Here is a 16,933-nt window from a genome sequence, read left to right on the forward strand (position 1 = left end):
ACACCCTGCTAGGAGAATCAAATCAGCCTCGTGGCTACCACTTGGCTAAAAAGGAGATCTTAATAATGTATAGTTTTTAGCACAATTTAAAAAGCAAACCCCAGAAAACTGTTGCTAATAAAAGGCAAAGACCACAAGAGATACCATCTAATACTCCATTAAAATACTCAGTATCAGAAGGAGCATATACATGTTCAAGTATCTTATGACAAATAGCCAAGTATTTAAGTGTTTATTCTGTTTCGAATTCCTACTGACCGTAAGCACAAACAGGACAAAATGTAATTTTACATACTGTTAAAATACAACAAAATCTAATGTCACATATAACACAGTGTAAAGAAACAGTGGTTTCCTAATTATTTGGCCATTTATACAAAAATGACAATGAGGAGTATCTAGATTTAGGATTCTCCTTGGGATTCTCAAGCTCCTGTGATGGCAATATTTTAGAGGTCCAGTTTTTAATGCCTCTGCATTTGGAGTGCAGTGATCCTGAGCCCCCTGAACACACAGGGAAAGACTACCACTTTCAGAGGTTTTCAGAGGATCCTTGAAGTCTCCTTGGCCAAACAAATTTGGTGCAATTTCAGCACTGGTGGAATATACACGCTAAATAGGCGAAGATTCTGCAGGATTAGAAAAAGTGATGGTGGAGAAAGAACCTCATGGAACAACCTCAAATAATACCCTTCGTCACTGCCAAATTAAAGTGCAAGTTTCTTTTTCCCCTTGGAGAGAGAAGACTTCTCAAAGCATGGCCACCATTATGTACCACCACAAGATGGTAGTACTAGCAGAGATGGCCATAACACATTGGAAAACATACTATCTCTTAAAGCATTTCCACTTCTTGGGTAATGTAAAAATAATTCTGTTAAACTGCATGATGTTTTGGAAGCAAGAGGTTCTTACTCAGCAATACAAGTCAGTCAAAAATCCAGCAGGTCAGCACCTCTGAAGAACAAGCCCTGTAACCACATGTCTGCTGCTGGATGGTAGCTGGTGGCAGAACAGCTTGTACATCTTGTGACTGGAAGGTCAGAAACGCAACCACAAAAAGAAGAGCATGATTAGGGCTATTCCTCTAGGTCTCTGGGAAGCAGGACAGACTGGAATATCACTGTATTTGCATTCACTGAATACCAGAACTTTTTTTTCAGATACTGCTGTAAAATGTTATAACCTCTGCATCTCGAGAAGATGGAGATCAGGTCTCTCGTTATTTAGCCTTAAACTCTTGAGGAAAAGAAAAAGTGGAAAGTATAAACAAACACAAAAGTCCACATGTAGCTGAGAATATGAAATATTACAAAAAAGATGTTTATTTTGTTGAATTTATGTATATATCTAAGTGGGCATGGATTAACACAGTTGGCTTTATTGTTTTGTATTATTTAAGAATCCTGACAAAAAACTGCACCTGTCCGACTGAAACTGTGCTAATTTATTGCTTTTGGTAAGTGAACACTGACAGGTCATAATTTTAAGCTGCCCCATGATTTGGAACATTTTAATGTACAACAAATTTAAAAAATCAATTGCTTACCACCCAAAGCAATTTTTACAGATCACTAAAGTTGCCCACTGGTGTCACTATGTCTTTATTTGTGTTTGAAGCTGTGGCAGTATGTGAAGCTGTGGGGCTTGAGCCACTTGTGTCTATGCTGGGTGTAAGAGAAGGGCCTAAGTTTAAGCCAGTCTTTTTGCCCATCTGATGTTCTCAGCCTGGCTCTCTGACAGTGCACTTTTGCTGGATTTGCAGAAGTAGAGCTGGTAGCTGTGGCATTTGGACAAGATTGAGAGCAGAGATCAACACTCATCATTGCACAGTGTAGAGAAATGTGCTGGCTTCAGTGGGATTGTGAAAATGTAAACTGGAAGTATGCAACTTATTTCAGTCTTTTATCAGTCTAATAGAGGAGTAAAAGCAAGATTTACCCCATAACATGAGGTTTTAACTGGCTGAGACAAAGTACCATTGTGATCATTTATTGATTATACCTCTAAATTTGCCGCCTTTTCAATTTTAGAAGGCACCTCAGGAATACAGTTTGCAATGGTGGTTGTTCCTGCTGACTAAAACCTCTTATTTTTTACTCAAATACATCCACCCCTGCTGATTTGGTAATCTGAAAATATGCCAGACAACTGAAGAATGTGAGCACCTTGCCGTGGTTCAACTGGCACCTAAGTGCATCCCAGTAGGAGTATTGCACTTGAGGGGAACTGGATAAAATCAGTATGGGAAGTCTTCCTATGCTCTCAGCCACCAACAGAGTACAACAGAACGCCCATTCCAGCCTCAGAGCCCTCATGCAGGCCAGCAATTGAAAGCAAATTAAGCGCATTTTGGAAACCAATGTTGCTTTATTTGGCAAGGACTTCTCATTATGCCTCATTTTAGACAGAAAGTTGGAGGTAAGGCAGTATTTGTATTGGATATTACTGTTCCCAAAGCAGAGATTGAACCTCTCTATTAGGTCAGCACTTATAACTCCCAGCCTGCCAAAATTTCTGCCCTGGTTTAAATACCAAATTCATCACATCACCTCCCTAATTTGCACTTTTCAGAGTCTCAGTATTTATAAGATCTTTTTCAAATAAATGGACTTTATGTTGTGTGTGTTAATTCAGACTTCACAAAATCCATGGGATTAGAATTCAAGTAGTTATAAAGCCAAGCAATTCACTGTGCTGAAGGAGTGCTCAGTGGGACCACATAGGTGTCAAACAGAATGAAACAATTTTTAGCAAAACTTTGGTGAGAGTAACAGGTCAAATTCCAAAACTCTGCAATTAAACAGAAGCAGGATTCCCCATCCTCCCTCCATTACAGTGTGACACAGAATGTGTGGCAGGAATTTATATGGGCAATTCAGCTGGTCCATTTGTGGCTTAGTACATAATTTCAGGGCATAACTCAAAGAAAAGAAAAGGAATTTGTATGTGACCAAATAATGGGCAGAGCTTGAGCAGCCCATATGGCAACTTGTAAGTGCCCTATAAAAAATAAATTACTACTAAATAGGCATATAATTCCAGTTTCAGGTTCAGGTCTATCCAAGAACAGCCTCTTATAGCTGAGAAGGAACATCTGAAGATTTGTGGAATACAATTAATCTCAAGTTGTGCTGAATACAAACCTACTTCAACTCTCTTGCCAAACAAAATTGATTAATGAGGTGCTCTAACAGTTGGTTAGAGACTGAAGAACACAACTATTCTGAAGCTGGACTGAACAACAAAAGGAAAACAAACAATCTCAATCAACATTTTTAAAAGGTGACCTAAATAAAATAAGGACAATCTACAAATCTATCTTGCTTTATTTCTGTTAAAATAGAGACTTGTTTCCCTAAATACACGTATGTGTAGTGCAGGCTTTGTATCTAGCCACCTCTCCATCAAGAAGGGAACAGATTGCTTCTAGCTGTTTGAGTGCTTAAGTTTTTGGGGTTTTTTGTTCCTTTTGCTTTTGTTGTGGGGCTGTTTTAACAGACTAGATATCTGGCAAAAATACTTCTTGATTCTTAGAGAGGTTGGCCATCTGGTGAGATCCATCCACACGTCTCCTGAATACACTGGTTTTATAACCCACGGCCACGGAGTGGACAACATTTTCCTTTTCCTTGCTGTATATCCTATGCCATTTGGCAGACTACGTGCTGGACAGATTTCACATGCTTTTCCACAGTGTTTGTGCATGTGTGTCTGGATAATGTAGTCTTGGAAAATTGTCCAACTTCACTTTTACAAAGAGTGAGGTCTAATAACTCTGGCAGGATTCCTCCTTGAAAGTGGCTACTTTTCTTATTGTCAGGCACTTGTGAATGCTGTGGTAGAGGTGTCCAGAGTCTCAAAGGAAAGACAAGTGAAGACTATGAGGAGAAATTTTTTGACATGTGTGACAACGTTACCTCTTGGGACAGCTAAGAGCTGTCTTCACTTTGACTCATTCTGAAAACCAGCCTTTTTTTTTTTTTTTTGATTCTGCAAGTTTGTAATTTGTTATTAACGTGACTGACAATGTTGTCAGATGCCTAATTCCTTCACCACCAGAACAGTAAAATGTTCAGAGCCACAGGTAGTGCGTTTCTATTTTATAGCTCTAGTTTTAGGTCCAGAAATCTGTCCACATTTCTACATGCACCTTGTTTAGATATAACAGAATCAAGCTGATCATCAGCACAGAAGTCAATCTGTGATACCAGAAACAGAGACCACTGCTGGCTTTCACTGGAAAATATATTATCCTATTCTTATAGATGGCAACAAATGGTCATTTCTTTTCTATCAAATGTACAAAATTCAGGAAGAGTGACGATGTGTGAATATACAGTCAGCTGTCTTGAGAAGAAACAGAAAAATAATGTGGAAAGACAGGCAATTATCTTATTAAAGCAACTAAGGTGCATCAGTCTTTCAAAAATAGCAAGCTAGCTCAAAATATGAAATCACAGGACTACTTGTGAGGGGCATGTCTGGAAAAAAAATCAAATAGATGTTAATTTAGGATTTACATGTAATTCCCCTACCCACAGAGTAGCAAAATACAAATGTGTAGCAGTTTATTATTTCAATGTCATAATGAGAAAAATACCTGAAAATGTGATACTACATGAATGTGTGGTGGTACAGACCGTAACCACAGAGATTTAGAACAAAACTGGAACATTAATAATGCAAGCGGGGAAGAAGGAAAAGGACACATAAAAGCGACTGTAACTACAACCAGAAAACAATATATCTGCAAAAGATCATTGAAAAACATCTATGCAATCATACACATCCTTGTGAGACTGCTAAACTTTGGTGTTGGAAACACACAGGGATGAATGCTCATTAAACAAAATTCAGCACAGCACACTCAGCTGCACGCTCAGAAAAAGGTAGCCCTGAGCTTTCTCTGGTCACACGGCTGCAATGGGAATACTGTGACCCTGAGTAGCAAGAGTTCAAAGTCTGAGTGCTGAGCCCAAAATCTGAGTGCTGAGCTCAGCCACACGAGGTGTACCTACACTGTGAGAATCGCTTCTCTGAGCAGTGGCTGGGCTGGGCTGTATTTTCAGCCCTGGGTAAACACATCTCTGCAGTGCAGGAAGGAGCTTCAGAGAGAGGATTTGTGGCAAGCAGGAAGATCCCTTGCTCTAGTGATAAAGCAGCCTGGGCGTTGAAAGAAGTAGAATAGATGGCAGGATGGGCTGTTTCTTTGTCATGGTAAGACTTTTCATTTGAGGAAGTACCTGTGAAAGGATTCCACTGAGACTCTTCAACTACTGAGAAAAAAGGACATTTTTTACCAGGAAACCTCAAACCTAACTTCTGCAGAACCCCAAGGACTAAGAAGAATCAGGACCACTTACACAGCTTCAGCACCCTGCATAGCTCTGGTCCTGATGAATGACTTCCTGGTCACAGACTGTCCTCCCAAATTACATGGAGCTGGAATGGAGAAAATGCTCTTCTTCATACAGACCTTTCTCAATACTAACCTCTCTTCAAAATCCTCTGCTTCCTAGCCTGTGTGCAGAATCCAGAATATACTGGCAGCTGTGTGGAAAAGGTAACTAACCATGCTTTCTGTGGAAGGAGAAGGAGCACCTGTTTCATGTTCAAATGCTGTGATATGGGCAGTCTGGGCAAGAGGAAGGAAAGAGTAAAACACATAGCTCCGAATGAAACCCCCTGCTCATATTGCTGGTTAAAAAACTAAGGGGGAACAGATGTAAAGGAGGAAAAAAATCAACAAATGAAAAGAATTATACTAGGCAACAAATTAGATGACCTCCAAGGAAAGAGAGCAGCTGGAGCTAGGCTCATGTCAATTTGGGGACCATAAAGGAATTCACCACACCTTGTCTGGAAGGCCATTGTTTCTCTTCATAAGAATATGGAGGCTGAGAACAATGGCCACTACATATCTGGTACACATTTTTTGTTATGGACTTAAGCAGGGATCATTTGCCCTGTGTACCTTTTAAGTTCATTATTGACAAAAAATTTTTATAGCAACTTCTTCTTAAAATAGTGCTGTATTCTATCTGTGGAAAAACCTTGACAATATGCACATACACCTTGGCCAAACGGTTAACAGGAAAACAGAATTATGTGAAAGTAGTTGAATGATGTAAGCTAGAAAAAAGGGGAGAGAAACAAATTGACATATTGTCTGAGATTGCTATATTACTTATAAGTCAAACACAAGAAAAAATAAACCCTACTACCAGAGGGAGTAATTGCAACAACAACAGCAAAGGCAAAAGTAATTTCTCAAGTAATTTCAATTCCATCACATTGATCACTTTATAAAGCCAAAGCCTGGAAAGGAGATTATTTCCATTATTTCCTCCTGTTCATCTTTTACATTTTTCTGTGTCTATCACCCAATTTCACAGCAACCAACAGTCAACTACAAATGGGAAAGCAAGAGCCTGTGTGACCTGTGAAACATCTACTGCCTGTACCACAAAACCATCTTGTATAATTTATGTTAGGTGTAACATTCCCATTCTTCCCCTATGCATGTAATGATCATTCTTTCTTTCATATCTTCCTCTTGGCTCTTTCTAATCTTTTTTTTATGATTTTCTTTCTTTTAAATAGAACCTGAATTAAAAGGATCTGTTGTTCGGCCTAAGAACTGTAACTTTTGGTCTCAGAGTAAGAAAATATACCAAGAAGCAAGGCATTGCCCACTTAGTACGCTTTGAAAACAGGCTCATTTTAAAGGATTTTTAAATATAAAAATAAAACAATCTTTCATGAGCAATGGTGTAATTTCCAGGAGTTCAAGCTACTCTTATCTCACATTTTGTGAGATCCTCTCTGACTATTTAATAATTTTCACAGGGCTATCTAGACCTGGACAGTCTCTATTCTTGCCCTTTTCACAGTGCTGAAATTGTCTCCATTCATCACGTTCTAACACCCGGTTTCCATTTCATAGTTTCAAATTGCTTTCACTCAGAACCAGTGCAGAAGGAATCCCATCATTGGTTAAGACAAAACATTTTCTCTATCCCTTTTTTCTGGATGGTGCCTGTACAATTGTCATAACCAGTCAAATAACTGACTCATTTCCAGACCACAGAATGCAATCTCAGAACAAAAAGGTCCTCAAATGTTTACTTTTCTTTTGCCTCTACTATGATCATACCTTCCAAAAGTGTTTCTGTACAGCAGAAAAAGAAAAGTGCCCAGAACAATATCTTTCTTTGGAATTCTTGTACTTTCTTCACACAGCCAACTTACAATAATATTGAGTTTGTGGTCAAAAAGATCTGTCTTCAGATTTCGCCCAGGGCCTATTTTTTTAACTTGCAGCAGCCCAGTGTATTTTTTTGCTCTGCCATATACAATGAGAAGCAATAAATAGCTCCCATTGTGACTGCTGGTGTTAGCACATTTAGGAGGTAGCACAGGTACCACAGTGCTAACCACAGTGAGCCCTGCGGCTGGTAAGGGCAGCACTCGCAAAGATGAATCACCAGCAGTGAAAGCTGGTCAAAAAAAAGAAACATACACCCCCACCCACACCAACACAAAACCCTACTCGATCCAAAACAAAACCAAAAGGAACTCACTCCATCAGAAAGAGCATCCAGGGAAAGAGATAGGAGTGTAACTGGGAATGTATGCTTTGTAACATACCCTGAATAGATTGCTCACTTGCCCTCATGAGTCATGATCTGAAAATACTTTATTGAATAATATGATAGTCAGATTTTTCAATGAAAATTTATGGGTTTGTTCATTTTTCTCACTGCTTCAAATGATGGTTGTACACCTTCCTGTAAAACAGGTTTTCACACACCAGAAGATCTTACGAATCCTTGCAGGGTTCTGCATTTCACATTTTCTTAACTCTTGCCCCACTAAAATAAATGATTGCCAGGGTAAGGATTATCTTTATTTGTGCTTTCCTACTATCTACTATTCTGGACGTTCAAAATCCATGGGGACCTTCATGTGAATGCCTTCATAAAATCATGTCCATCACCCCTCACTGACAGCAAAGGCAAGAAACACACCACCGTAACGCACAGGACAGAACAAAACAGAACAGTGCTTCAAGACAGGAATGATTCCCTTGAACTGCCTCCCACCCTGTGAGAAGGAAAAGAGGGTGAGTCTTTTCTTCTGGCTAAGGAGAGATAATCAAGCTAGCTGCTACACCGTCAAGTATTGCATAGGAAAATAGAGGGAGACTTTGCCTATGGACTGGCTGGCTCACTGCATTTTGAGAGCTTTATGAATTGTTAAAAAGCTCTTCTCTTCAGAATGACTTCAGGAAGTGAAGCAGCAGCATTTGACCCTCCTGTTTGGGTATGCTACTTCAATACAAGGTGGGCCTGGAAATGAAAGAACAAGCACAGTGGCTTTTGAGGAAGAAGTCACCTTCTTTTTAACTTCTCAAGTGTCAAGGCTCGAACAACTGGAGGGCCAGTCCACAACCATTCCCTCAGTCAGCTGCAAAATACTATTGTTCTTCAGAAGGAAAGGGCTATTACTACAGTGGCCCTCTTGCTACTTCCTTCATTTTCACATCTTCTATGAAGAATAAGTTACAGACTATATTAACTAGTTTATTTTTCTTAAGCCTCAGCATAATGATCCAACTGATACCTGTCAATCACCTTTGTCTCAATAGCAGAGAGCAACTCTAACCCTTGCCTTCATTTGGGAAATGGTAGATAGGAACAGAGAGTAATCAAAACAAACACCACAGCCCGATGTTTAAAGCTGTTAGGTTTTCTTCAGAACACCCAATGTAAGAATACCCAGAGTACCTTAAATTTCACAAGGATCAAGGGTGTTCTGAGAGGGGAAAATATGTTCACATTTTAGAACACTGTGCATGTCTGTGAGTTAAACAAACCAGAACTACCTACAAATGAACAAGTTTTCCTCGTGGTGGAATATACCACTGTTTCCCTAAACATTAAGAGTCATAGTGTGTTCACTATCAGCCAGGCACCTATCCTGTCACTGTACATTCACAGTAGAAAACCCTTTTTCCAGTGCATGTTACTCATAAATGTGCTGAATCAGACTGACTCTCTGCCCTTCTATATTCTAAGGTGAATTAGGAAAGGGTCTGTTATAGGATGATACAGGCCATTCTTTTGTAATGGTCTGCAGTTTTCTCTCCCAATACATTTTCTTTTTATTTAACACTTCCATTTTTATCCTGTGTTCTTCTTCAGCCATCTCACACTCTCTTTCTATTTGCTGTATCTTTGCCACATGAACTTCATTCATTTGGATTAGCTGCAGTTGCAAAATTGACATTTGCTGATGATGTTCTTCCTCATGCATCTTTTTCAGAGCACTTTCCTGAGATGCTTTACTTCTGTAGTTCTTATCTGCTGCTATTCTGACATCAGAACACGAGGGCTCAGGTTGGGAGGTACCTTCACATACTGGAAAATGCACCAGCTCTTTGTCTTCATCACAAAGTTCTCTGTTTGACACAACAAATGACTCTGCAAACAAAAGAAGAAAAAGGATTATAGTACTCTCTTCCTCTCCTTCAAGAAACAGAAATGGGATAACATAAGTTGCTGATACGCGCATCTAAACCTTGTGCTCCAGTAGAAATGCACAGGAGCCACTACATAATGCAGTTCTGCTACAGAATACTAAGGGTATAATGGACTGAACAGAACCACTTGGGCCTCTGTTGAAAGACCTCCATGGCTATAGTGGGAGTTCAGAAGACTAAAGTGAATGTAGACACTTATAAGTGGACACCTAAATTTAGGTGGCTGAGCCTGGAGCTAAAACTTAATGCAGACATTTAAGCTAAATCCATATGTGACTTGCAATATTTTTATGAAAGATCTGAGTGTCAGGCGAAGCTGTATCAACATGAATATCAAAAAGGGAATACTAGGAAGAACAGTTCTCATTTTTTCCGTATTTCTGCTGTAGATGTCGTAAACACAGTAGTGTATATTTTTAGGAAAAAATCACATTATTCTAACTTTAAGAAGGGTCTACCAATTCTTCTGAAATAAAAGAGACTACTCAGGGAACAGAATAGTTACCACTGCAAATGAGGGTCTCAAAATACGTTCCTATCCAAATCCCAATGATTAATTATAGTAAATGCAATTATGAAAGAGATATTCTAAGAATGTAATCTAACAATGTAGCTTTTGTTGGCTTTTGAGCAAGGACAGTCTTCTGTGTGAGATCCTGACATAATAAAATTCGCAAGAAATTGTTGTAGCCCCCCTCCCTTCTGGTATTGAATTATTTCTTCTATGTATGCTTGCCAAACAAGGAAGAACGTAGTGCTAAACTTCTCCAGAAAGGCCATTCTCCAGTGTGGACTGCAGTGTGAAATACGGCTTTACATACTCTTTTTAGTCCTGAAAACAAAGGAGGAAAGACCTACAGGGAACTCTTGCAGCAGGCAACTGTGTATCAATTTGCTGCTGGCGGCTTTTTTTTTTTTACACCAGCAAAATGATACTTTAAAAATGATAAAGATATCCTTGGGACTGTTCTCTGGAAAGCCAGCATGATAGCAACTGTGATGCTTGCCACAAAGCAGCAGATATGTCAAAAACAGATGAACATCCATTTAACTCCCCGAGGCCTAGGGAAATACACAGAGCCTTGTAGTATCATAGCTCTGAAGTTACTTTTCTATATTCAGCAGTCAGAGCTAAGTGGAGAGATTTGGAAAAGAATTACTGGCAAAATGACATACAAAGCAATACTACTTGCATCGTTACAGCAACATTTATACCTTGACTAGAAGCATCAGGCTGATATTCAGAGTCTTCTTCTGGTGGGCTCTGCAAAAAGTACATTTGCTCAGGCATTATGCTGGCAATCTTCTCTTTCCCTACGATGTGAGTATTTATAAGTGGACTAATACTTCTTTTTACCTTCTCCCGCCTTTCATGTGCCATTATCTTTTTTGTCCGTGCCTTGATATTTTCCCAGCATTTCTTTAGCTGTTTGAAGTCTCGCAGTGATACACTGGGCTGTGAATTGTATTCATGAGCTAGTGCTTGCCACGTGCGCTGCTTCAGAGCAATTGTTCTTGCATCACTTTTTTTACATTCAAGCACGTATTTGTATTTTTCAACTAACGCAAGCAGCACACTCTTCTCCACTTCTGAGAAGTATTTAGCAGGCTTTATTATTTCGTTTTGCATTTTCTACTGTTTCTCCAAGAAGCCAAAATTCCTATGAAGACAACGAAAGAAAAAAAAAAACAAACCAAACACAAATTAGAACTGGTTGCAGTATCAGGAAACTGTGTTTCAGCAAAAACCCTCCTAAGCATAGCTTCTGATTAATTTCATTTTCTAGAATAGCTTGTGAGTAGTTCTAGAGTACATAATGGACGATCAGGTAAGATATAATGTAATTACATGCTGGTTTGTGTTGCCACTTTAGTGGATACACAGTTCCAGAAGTAGACTGTAATGAATAGTTGTCTTTGTTACAATTTGTCTTGATACAAAATAGTTAGTATTTACTTAGTATCTTGAGTTTAATATCTTCTATATCTTCTTTTCCTGTTCATTGCACTTTTTCACTCCCAGAAAGTTTTCCAAGCCCTGAACTTAGGAACAAATTCCAAAATCGAGCCCTTGCTAGCTCAGGTTTAATTCTAAAGCCACCTTCAGCATGTTTGGGTTTCCTTTGACACACAAAATACCTTCTTCTGTCCTTGCTGGTTGTGTATAACTAATCTCTCCCCTCTCTCTACAATATTTGAAAACTGTATGAGCAAAGATAGTAAGAAGTTGTCTTTTTAAAGACCTGTCAGCTTGGTTCTCCCCCATGCTCAGCCACCCCCTGGCTGATACCCAGTAGGCAGCAGGATCCTGAACTGTATTACAATATTGAGAAGCAGCAAGAGTTGCAAGGAGACAAGAAATAACTCCAGAAGCTAACCACATGGAAGGTACAGGTCCTTTGCCCCTGACTACTGGCCCTGCACGTGTGGCACTTCCTTGCATTGGTGCTGCTGGTCACTCTGGAGAGGCAATGACCAGGCTAAAAGGAGTTTTGGCCTTACTCAGTACAGCCACAGCTATACACTTACACCACGTCAGCAACCACCTCTCTTCTCAAGCCTAGGACTTACGGAGTCAGTAGGAAAAGGGTAGCTGATAGCAGGGAATTCTTGGCCATTGGGGAAAAAAAAAAAGGAATAAAGCAGTACTTGCATTGAGTTAACAACATATGACTGTGCAACAAAATGTAGTTTTGCTTCTTTTATCTTTTCACACTTTTTTCCACATTCCTTCCCACTATAACTGCATAGCCCAAATTACTTTTGGATTTTGGGCAGAAATGCTGCCTTGGCTCTCATTCCTTCCATTTTTAATCATTAAACCCAGCAATACAACATATATAAGATAATTGGTTCATATTCCTAACAGCCTAGCACTCTCCCAGAATGAATTTTCTAGTCTTTTGCCCATTGTTTCTACTACTTGTCTCATAGCATTCCTTGATGATGCACTAGATATCACCATCAAGTTTCCTCTTCTCAATATATTTTTCCTTCACTCCACTGTGCTAGGACTTTCTTTGTGCCATGCTTGTAGTTCCTTTCCTCCAAACATCTTAGTATGTGCAATTATTCTCATGTCTTTTGGTAAAGGTAACTATTTATATTTATAAGGAAAGCTAACAGACAAGATAATATCAAAATGAGAACCCAAGTCTGGCATGAAAACAGCAGGTCTCTCAAGTAGCCCATAAAATATGACAAAGCGCAGGTGTCCTGGTTTCAGCTGGGACAGAGTTTATTTTCTTCTTTGAGGCTGGTACAGGGCCATGTTTTGGATTCAGAGAGAAGAATGCTGATAACACACTGATGTTTTAGTGGTTGCTCAGTGGTGCTTATTCCAAGTCAAGGATTTTCAGTTTCCCATGCTCTACCAGAGAGCAGGTGCACAAGAAGCTGTGAAGGAGCACAGCCAAGACAGCTGATCTGAACTGGCTAAAGGGATATTCCATACCATAAAATGTCATGTTCAGTGTATAAATGAGGAGGGAGTTGGCTGAGACCTGTGGGCAGTGAGCAGTCGTATTGTGCATCACTTGTTTCTCTTGAGTTTTTTTTCCTCTCTCTCTCTCTCTCTCTCTCTTTTTCACTACAAGTATTACTATTATTATTGTTGTTATTATTGTATTTTATGTTGTTTCAATTATTAAACTGTTCTTATCTCAACCCACAAGTTTTACTTTTTTTTCTGATCCTCCTTCCCACCCCACTGGGGGAAAGGAGTGAATGAACAGCGGTCGTAGACCTTGGTTGCCGGCTGGGGTTAAACCATGACAGCAGCAAAACAAAGGAGTCAAAGAACAGAGGACACAGTGGAACAAAGCCTGGAACAGCAAAACTAAAGCAAAGTGAATAGAAATAAGTAATAGTCTAGGTCAAGTCAGCAGCTAAGTTGCACCCCTACTGAAAAAGGCAGCAAACACTTGGTTTGTACTTTCTGTCAGCTCTTGACTGGGTTCTCTCTGGGCATATCCTGCCTGGGCATCTGGCCCCTATGTGGGTCCTGGATAGTCACAGTTCTGCTCTCTCTTACCAAATCCTGGTGTCAGGAGGACATGGGAAAGCTGAAGTTTTTGTAGCAGAAAAGACCTAGGGGACTAAGGGAACGACCCATAGGACAACAGACTTTAATAGTGCTACTGGTCATAGAAGAGCTAGTTTATTTTACATGAAAGCAAAAGGAGGAAGAAGGAAGAGAGCTGGGTGGCTGAGCATAAGGAAGACTGTTTCTTGGTTCAGTATTTCCACTGTCACACTGTATCAAGTTATTTTTTATGGTCTGTGAAAACTTAAGTTACCCCCCACGTTGGTGAAAGGAATTCTTAAACAGCTATAAACCCACTGAACAAACTAGGTATAAGTAAAGAAACTTCTTTCAGTGCATACCAGTCATTACGATGTCTAGGTCTAAAAGAAGTGACTAGCTGCTTCAGGAGTTCCTTAAATAAAACACAAATTGGGGAAAAAAAAAGAAAGTAGCCTGGAAATCGACTTCCTAGCAAAGTTACTGAAACCTGGCAAGTTCTCTCCATGAAACCACTCTGAAAATATGTAAAATAAAAGACCTATAATGGAATAGAATCTATCTACTAATCTATTTTACTTACATACTTATTGCACCATTCCAAACCATTAAGTTGCTTTGGACAGCTGCTGAAATGAAATTCTTGGGACTAAATATTGGTTTTCTATCTTAACCTCAATTCCACCAAGGAATGGGATGAAATGCAGCCTCACCAGCAAGTTTCAAGGCCCAGTAGTTTATGATCCCGAAAAACCAGGATCAGAGACTCCATGTGATCAGAAGGGACTGATTCTACCTTCTACTGATGAATGCCAATCTTACTTCTAGTTTTGAAAAGGTGAGAGAATCTCAGACAAAAAAATCATTATATATTTAGAAAATCCCTTTGTTCAGAAAAACTGGATTTTCAGAACTTTGGAGACTATGTTCAAAAAGTTAAACAATATTACTAGGACTTGTGGATTCCAGATGCTGGTGCTATCTAGCTCCACAAAGTGGCAGAGATCAACTGATGTCAGTAAATATCTAAAACATTTCCAAATATGACTTCTGATATATTAACAAATTATGTAGTAGAATAAAAGCTGATCTTTCATGAATGGAGCAAACTTAAGTACCATTTTCATACCACACTATCATTTACTTCTATTATTTTTACTGTGGTAGCATCTGAGATCCCCAGTCATAAGTTCAAATACTAAACATTTAAGAATGGAAATATAGGTCCTACCCTGAGAAGAATATATTGGTCTTTCCTTCCACTAATCACATTCCTACTATTTGTTTACTAAACATACACACTGTACTTGTGTCCGTTCTGTGAAGAAGCCAGGATTATGATCTAGGATATATAAAGGAACTCAAGAACTGGTGTGGATAGTTTAATGCATTTACTGCATAGAAAAAAAGAGTTTTGGAAGACTCTTCTCAAGCTCTTACACACTTAGCCTATTTTCTTCAATGTATTAAAGCCCATTTGCAATTAGGTGAACAAGAAAGCACTCTGAGATATCAGAGAACTTAGAATACCGAGAAGTTGCATCAAAACACCACCAAATATTTATATTCACCTCTTTTTTCTTTATGCATATTAATTACCTTCTTGCAGCCCACTGGCTCCTCTGCAAAATGAAAGAAAGGACTCTCACAAGCCCACAGAATTTCCATTTCGAGGCTAAGCAGTCCTTCCAGGACATATGCCTGGGATATTATTTAGCAGGTAGGAATCTCTGCTGAAATGAAAGTAGTTTACTGTGTATAGCTCATCCAGCAAACTGGATTGATTTGTGTGGGCGCTTGAGGACAGTTGCAGAGTAAATTCTAAGAAACAAAGACTGGAAAGCTTCTCCCACTCTTATAGGTACCTAGGCTCCAAGACACATGCAGTAAGAAAGCACATTATCCTATTTATCTTCTCCTGGCATGACTCAATTCACAACCTGCCTTAAAACAAATCAGCGTCCTAAGTATTTGTCCTCTCACACAAACCTCTATAGCTTTAAGATAACAGAAATATCTCTCAGGTCCTCATCTTTACTGTGAAATGTTGTACAGCATTCTTCTTTTAAAGACTATAAGGCATGTGCTGTGATCTGCTGGAAGAATATCTTGAAAAAAAATTACACAAGTTAGGAAATGCACACATATTCATAAATATGTCACACACATGCATTATTTTGCTTTTACACATCTAAACAGACACCCAAGCTCCAATCAGTAGCAAAGAAGCCCAGTAAAAGAAAAAAAAATTATTTCAAGTGTTATGGTGGAAGATTTGTCCTAAATTTTAAGGAGATTACACTAACCAAACCCAAAGAAAAGAGTTTGCTAGCAAACTGTGGCCACTTATGGGGTAAAAATGAAGTTCACCTACCAGTGCCAACAGAATTACTACCAGAAATATTCAATGATTGATAAAGAGAAAATTTATGACTCTAACTTAAATTGTAGGTGAAGCTTTAAACATAGTCAGTAATTAACGGCATTAGCAATTAATCATAATTCTGTCCTTTTCATCCAGTGTTTGAGGGTGAAAGAAAGGCATGGAAATGCAATGACCCAAACTAGTCACAACAGGTTTATATTTCATTTGAATGACAGACCCAGCAGTAAACAGTGTTCTTCTTCCTCAAATGTTAGCTTTTCCTCACCGAGCTTCCATCAGTGTTCCAGGCCTGACCCTGCCTACCTTGAGACTTGAAATCACTAGGTAATTAGGAGTACATTGCAAATATGAACGAGATCTATACAGAAAATGTATTTTAATCAGATTTTAAAAAATTTCCACCTCCTTGGGTGCTTTCCCCTCATGCTTTAATACAAATGAATAGTTATCATGGATCATCCAGCAAACAGACAAGATAACCTATTAGTAAAAATTCACTGTACTTTGCCCAAATTTCTCCTGTCGGATTTTATACAGCTGTACACGGAAAGGTATTAAAAGATATATACAGGTATATCATATTACACTATAGATACACACAGACAGATTTAAAGCGGGTCATCCCACTACCTATGGAGGACATCCAAAGCACTTCCCGCAAGCAAGGTAATGGACGCAGGTTGTTATTCCGAACGACTGCCTGAAATCCATCAAAAATAGGCATAATACAGGAATCCTACCAGACTCTCCCGCACCCGAACTTCTCAAACATTAACTCGAGCTTGGTTTTTTTTAATCTCCTCGCTAGCTCCTCTTCTGCTTGAAGGAGAAGGAGAGCAGGTCCCGGCTCCACAAAGGCGGCCGCTCCCCGCCGGGCGGGCGCGGAGGCTGCGGCGCGGATGCGGGCGCATCAGCCGCGGCGGCGGGGGAGGCTCGGCGGCGGGCGGCCGCTGTCACCCAGCGCCCGCGGGACCGG

At 39.5% G+C, this 16,933-nt stretch overlaps 1 protein-coding gene across 2 annotated transcripts; it reads right to left on the reverse strand.

Moving 5' to 3' along the window:
* Positions 1 to 1,307: 1,307 nt before the first annotated feature.
* MSANTD3 (Myb/SANT DNA binding domain containing 3) lies at positions 1,308 to 16,843 on the reverse strand. Of its 2 annotated transcripts, none has more exons than XM_039548263.1 (3): positions 15,561 to 16,843; positions 10,763 to 11,208; positions 1,308 to 9,488 (listed from the first exon to the last, which is right to left on the reverse strand). In XM_039548263.1, the coding sequence occupies exons 2-3, from the start codon at positions 11,175 to 11,177 to the stop codon at positions 9,079 to 9,081; spliced, it is 825 nt and encodes a 274-aa protein (XP_039404197.1). In that variant the 5' UTR covers positions 11,178 to 11,208; positions 15,561 to 16,843; the 3' UTR covers positions 1,308 to 9,078. The 2 variants fall into 2 exon arrangements, with proteins under 2 accessions (XP_039404197.1, XP_010392166.1); XM_010393864.4 differs by having other exon boundaries at positions 16,698 to 16,842.
* Positions 16,844 to 16,933: the final 90 nt, after the last annotated feature.

Source organism: Corvus cornix, chromosome 2 (genome assembly GCF_000738735.6).
Source record: "Corvus cornix cornix isolate S_Up_H32 chromosome 2, ASM73873v5, whole genome shotgun sequence".
Classification (NCBI taxonomy): domain Eukaryota; kingdom Metazoa; phylum Chordata; class Aves; order Passeriformes; family Corvidae; genus Corvus; species Corvus cornix.

Bases quoted from the DNA above. Each gene is read 5' to 3' on its own strand.
- MSANTD3 (XM_039548263.1), bottom strand. From the start codon at position 11,177: ATGCAAAACGAAATAATAAAGCCTGCTAAATACTTCTCAGAAGTGGAG. The intron at 9,489-10,762 runs GTATAAATGTTG...TTTTGTTTGCAG, and splicing joins GCCTGATGCTTCTAGTCAAG to AGTCATTTGTTGTGTCAAAC.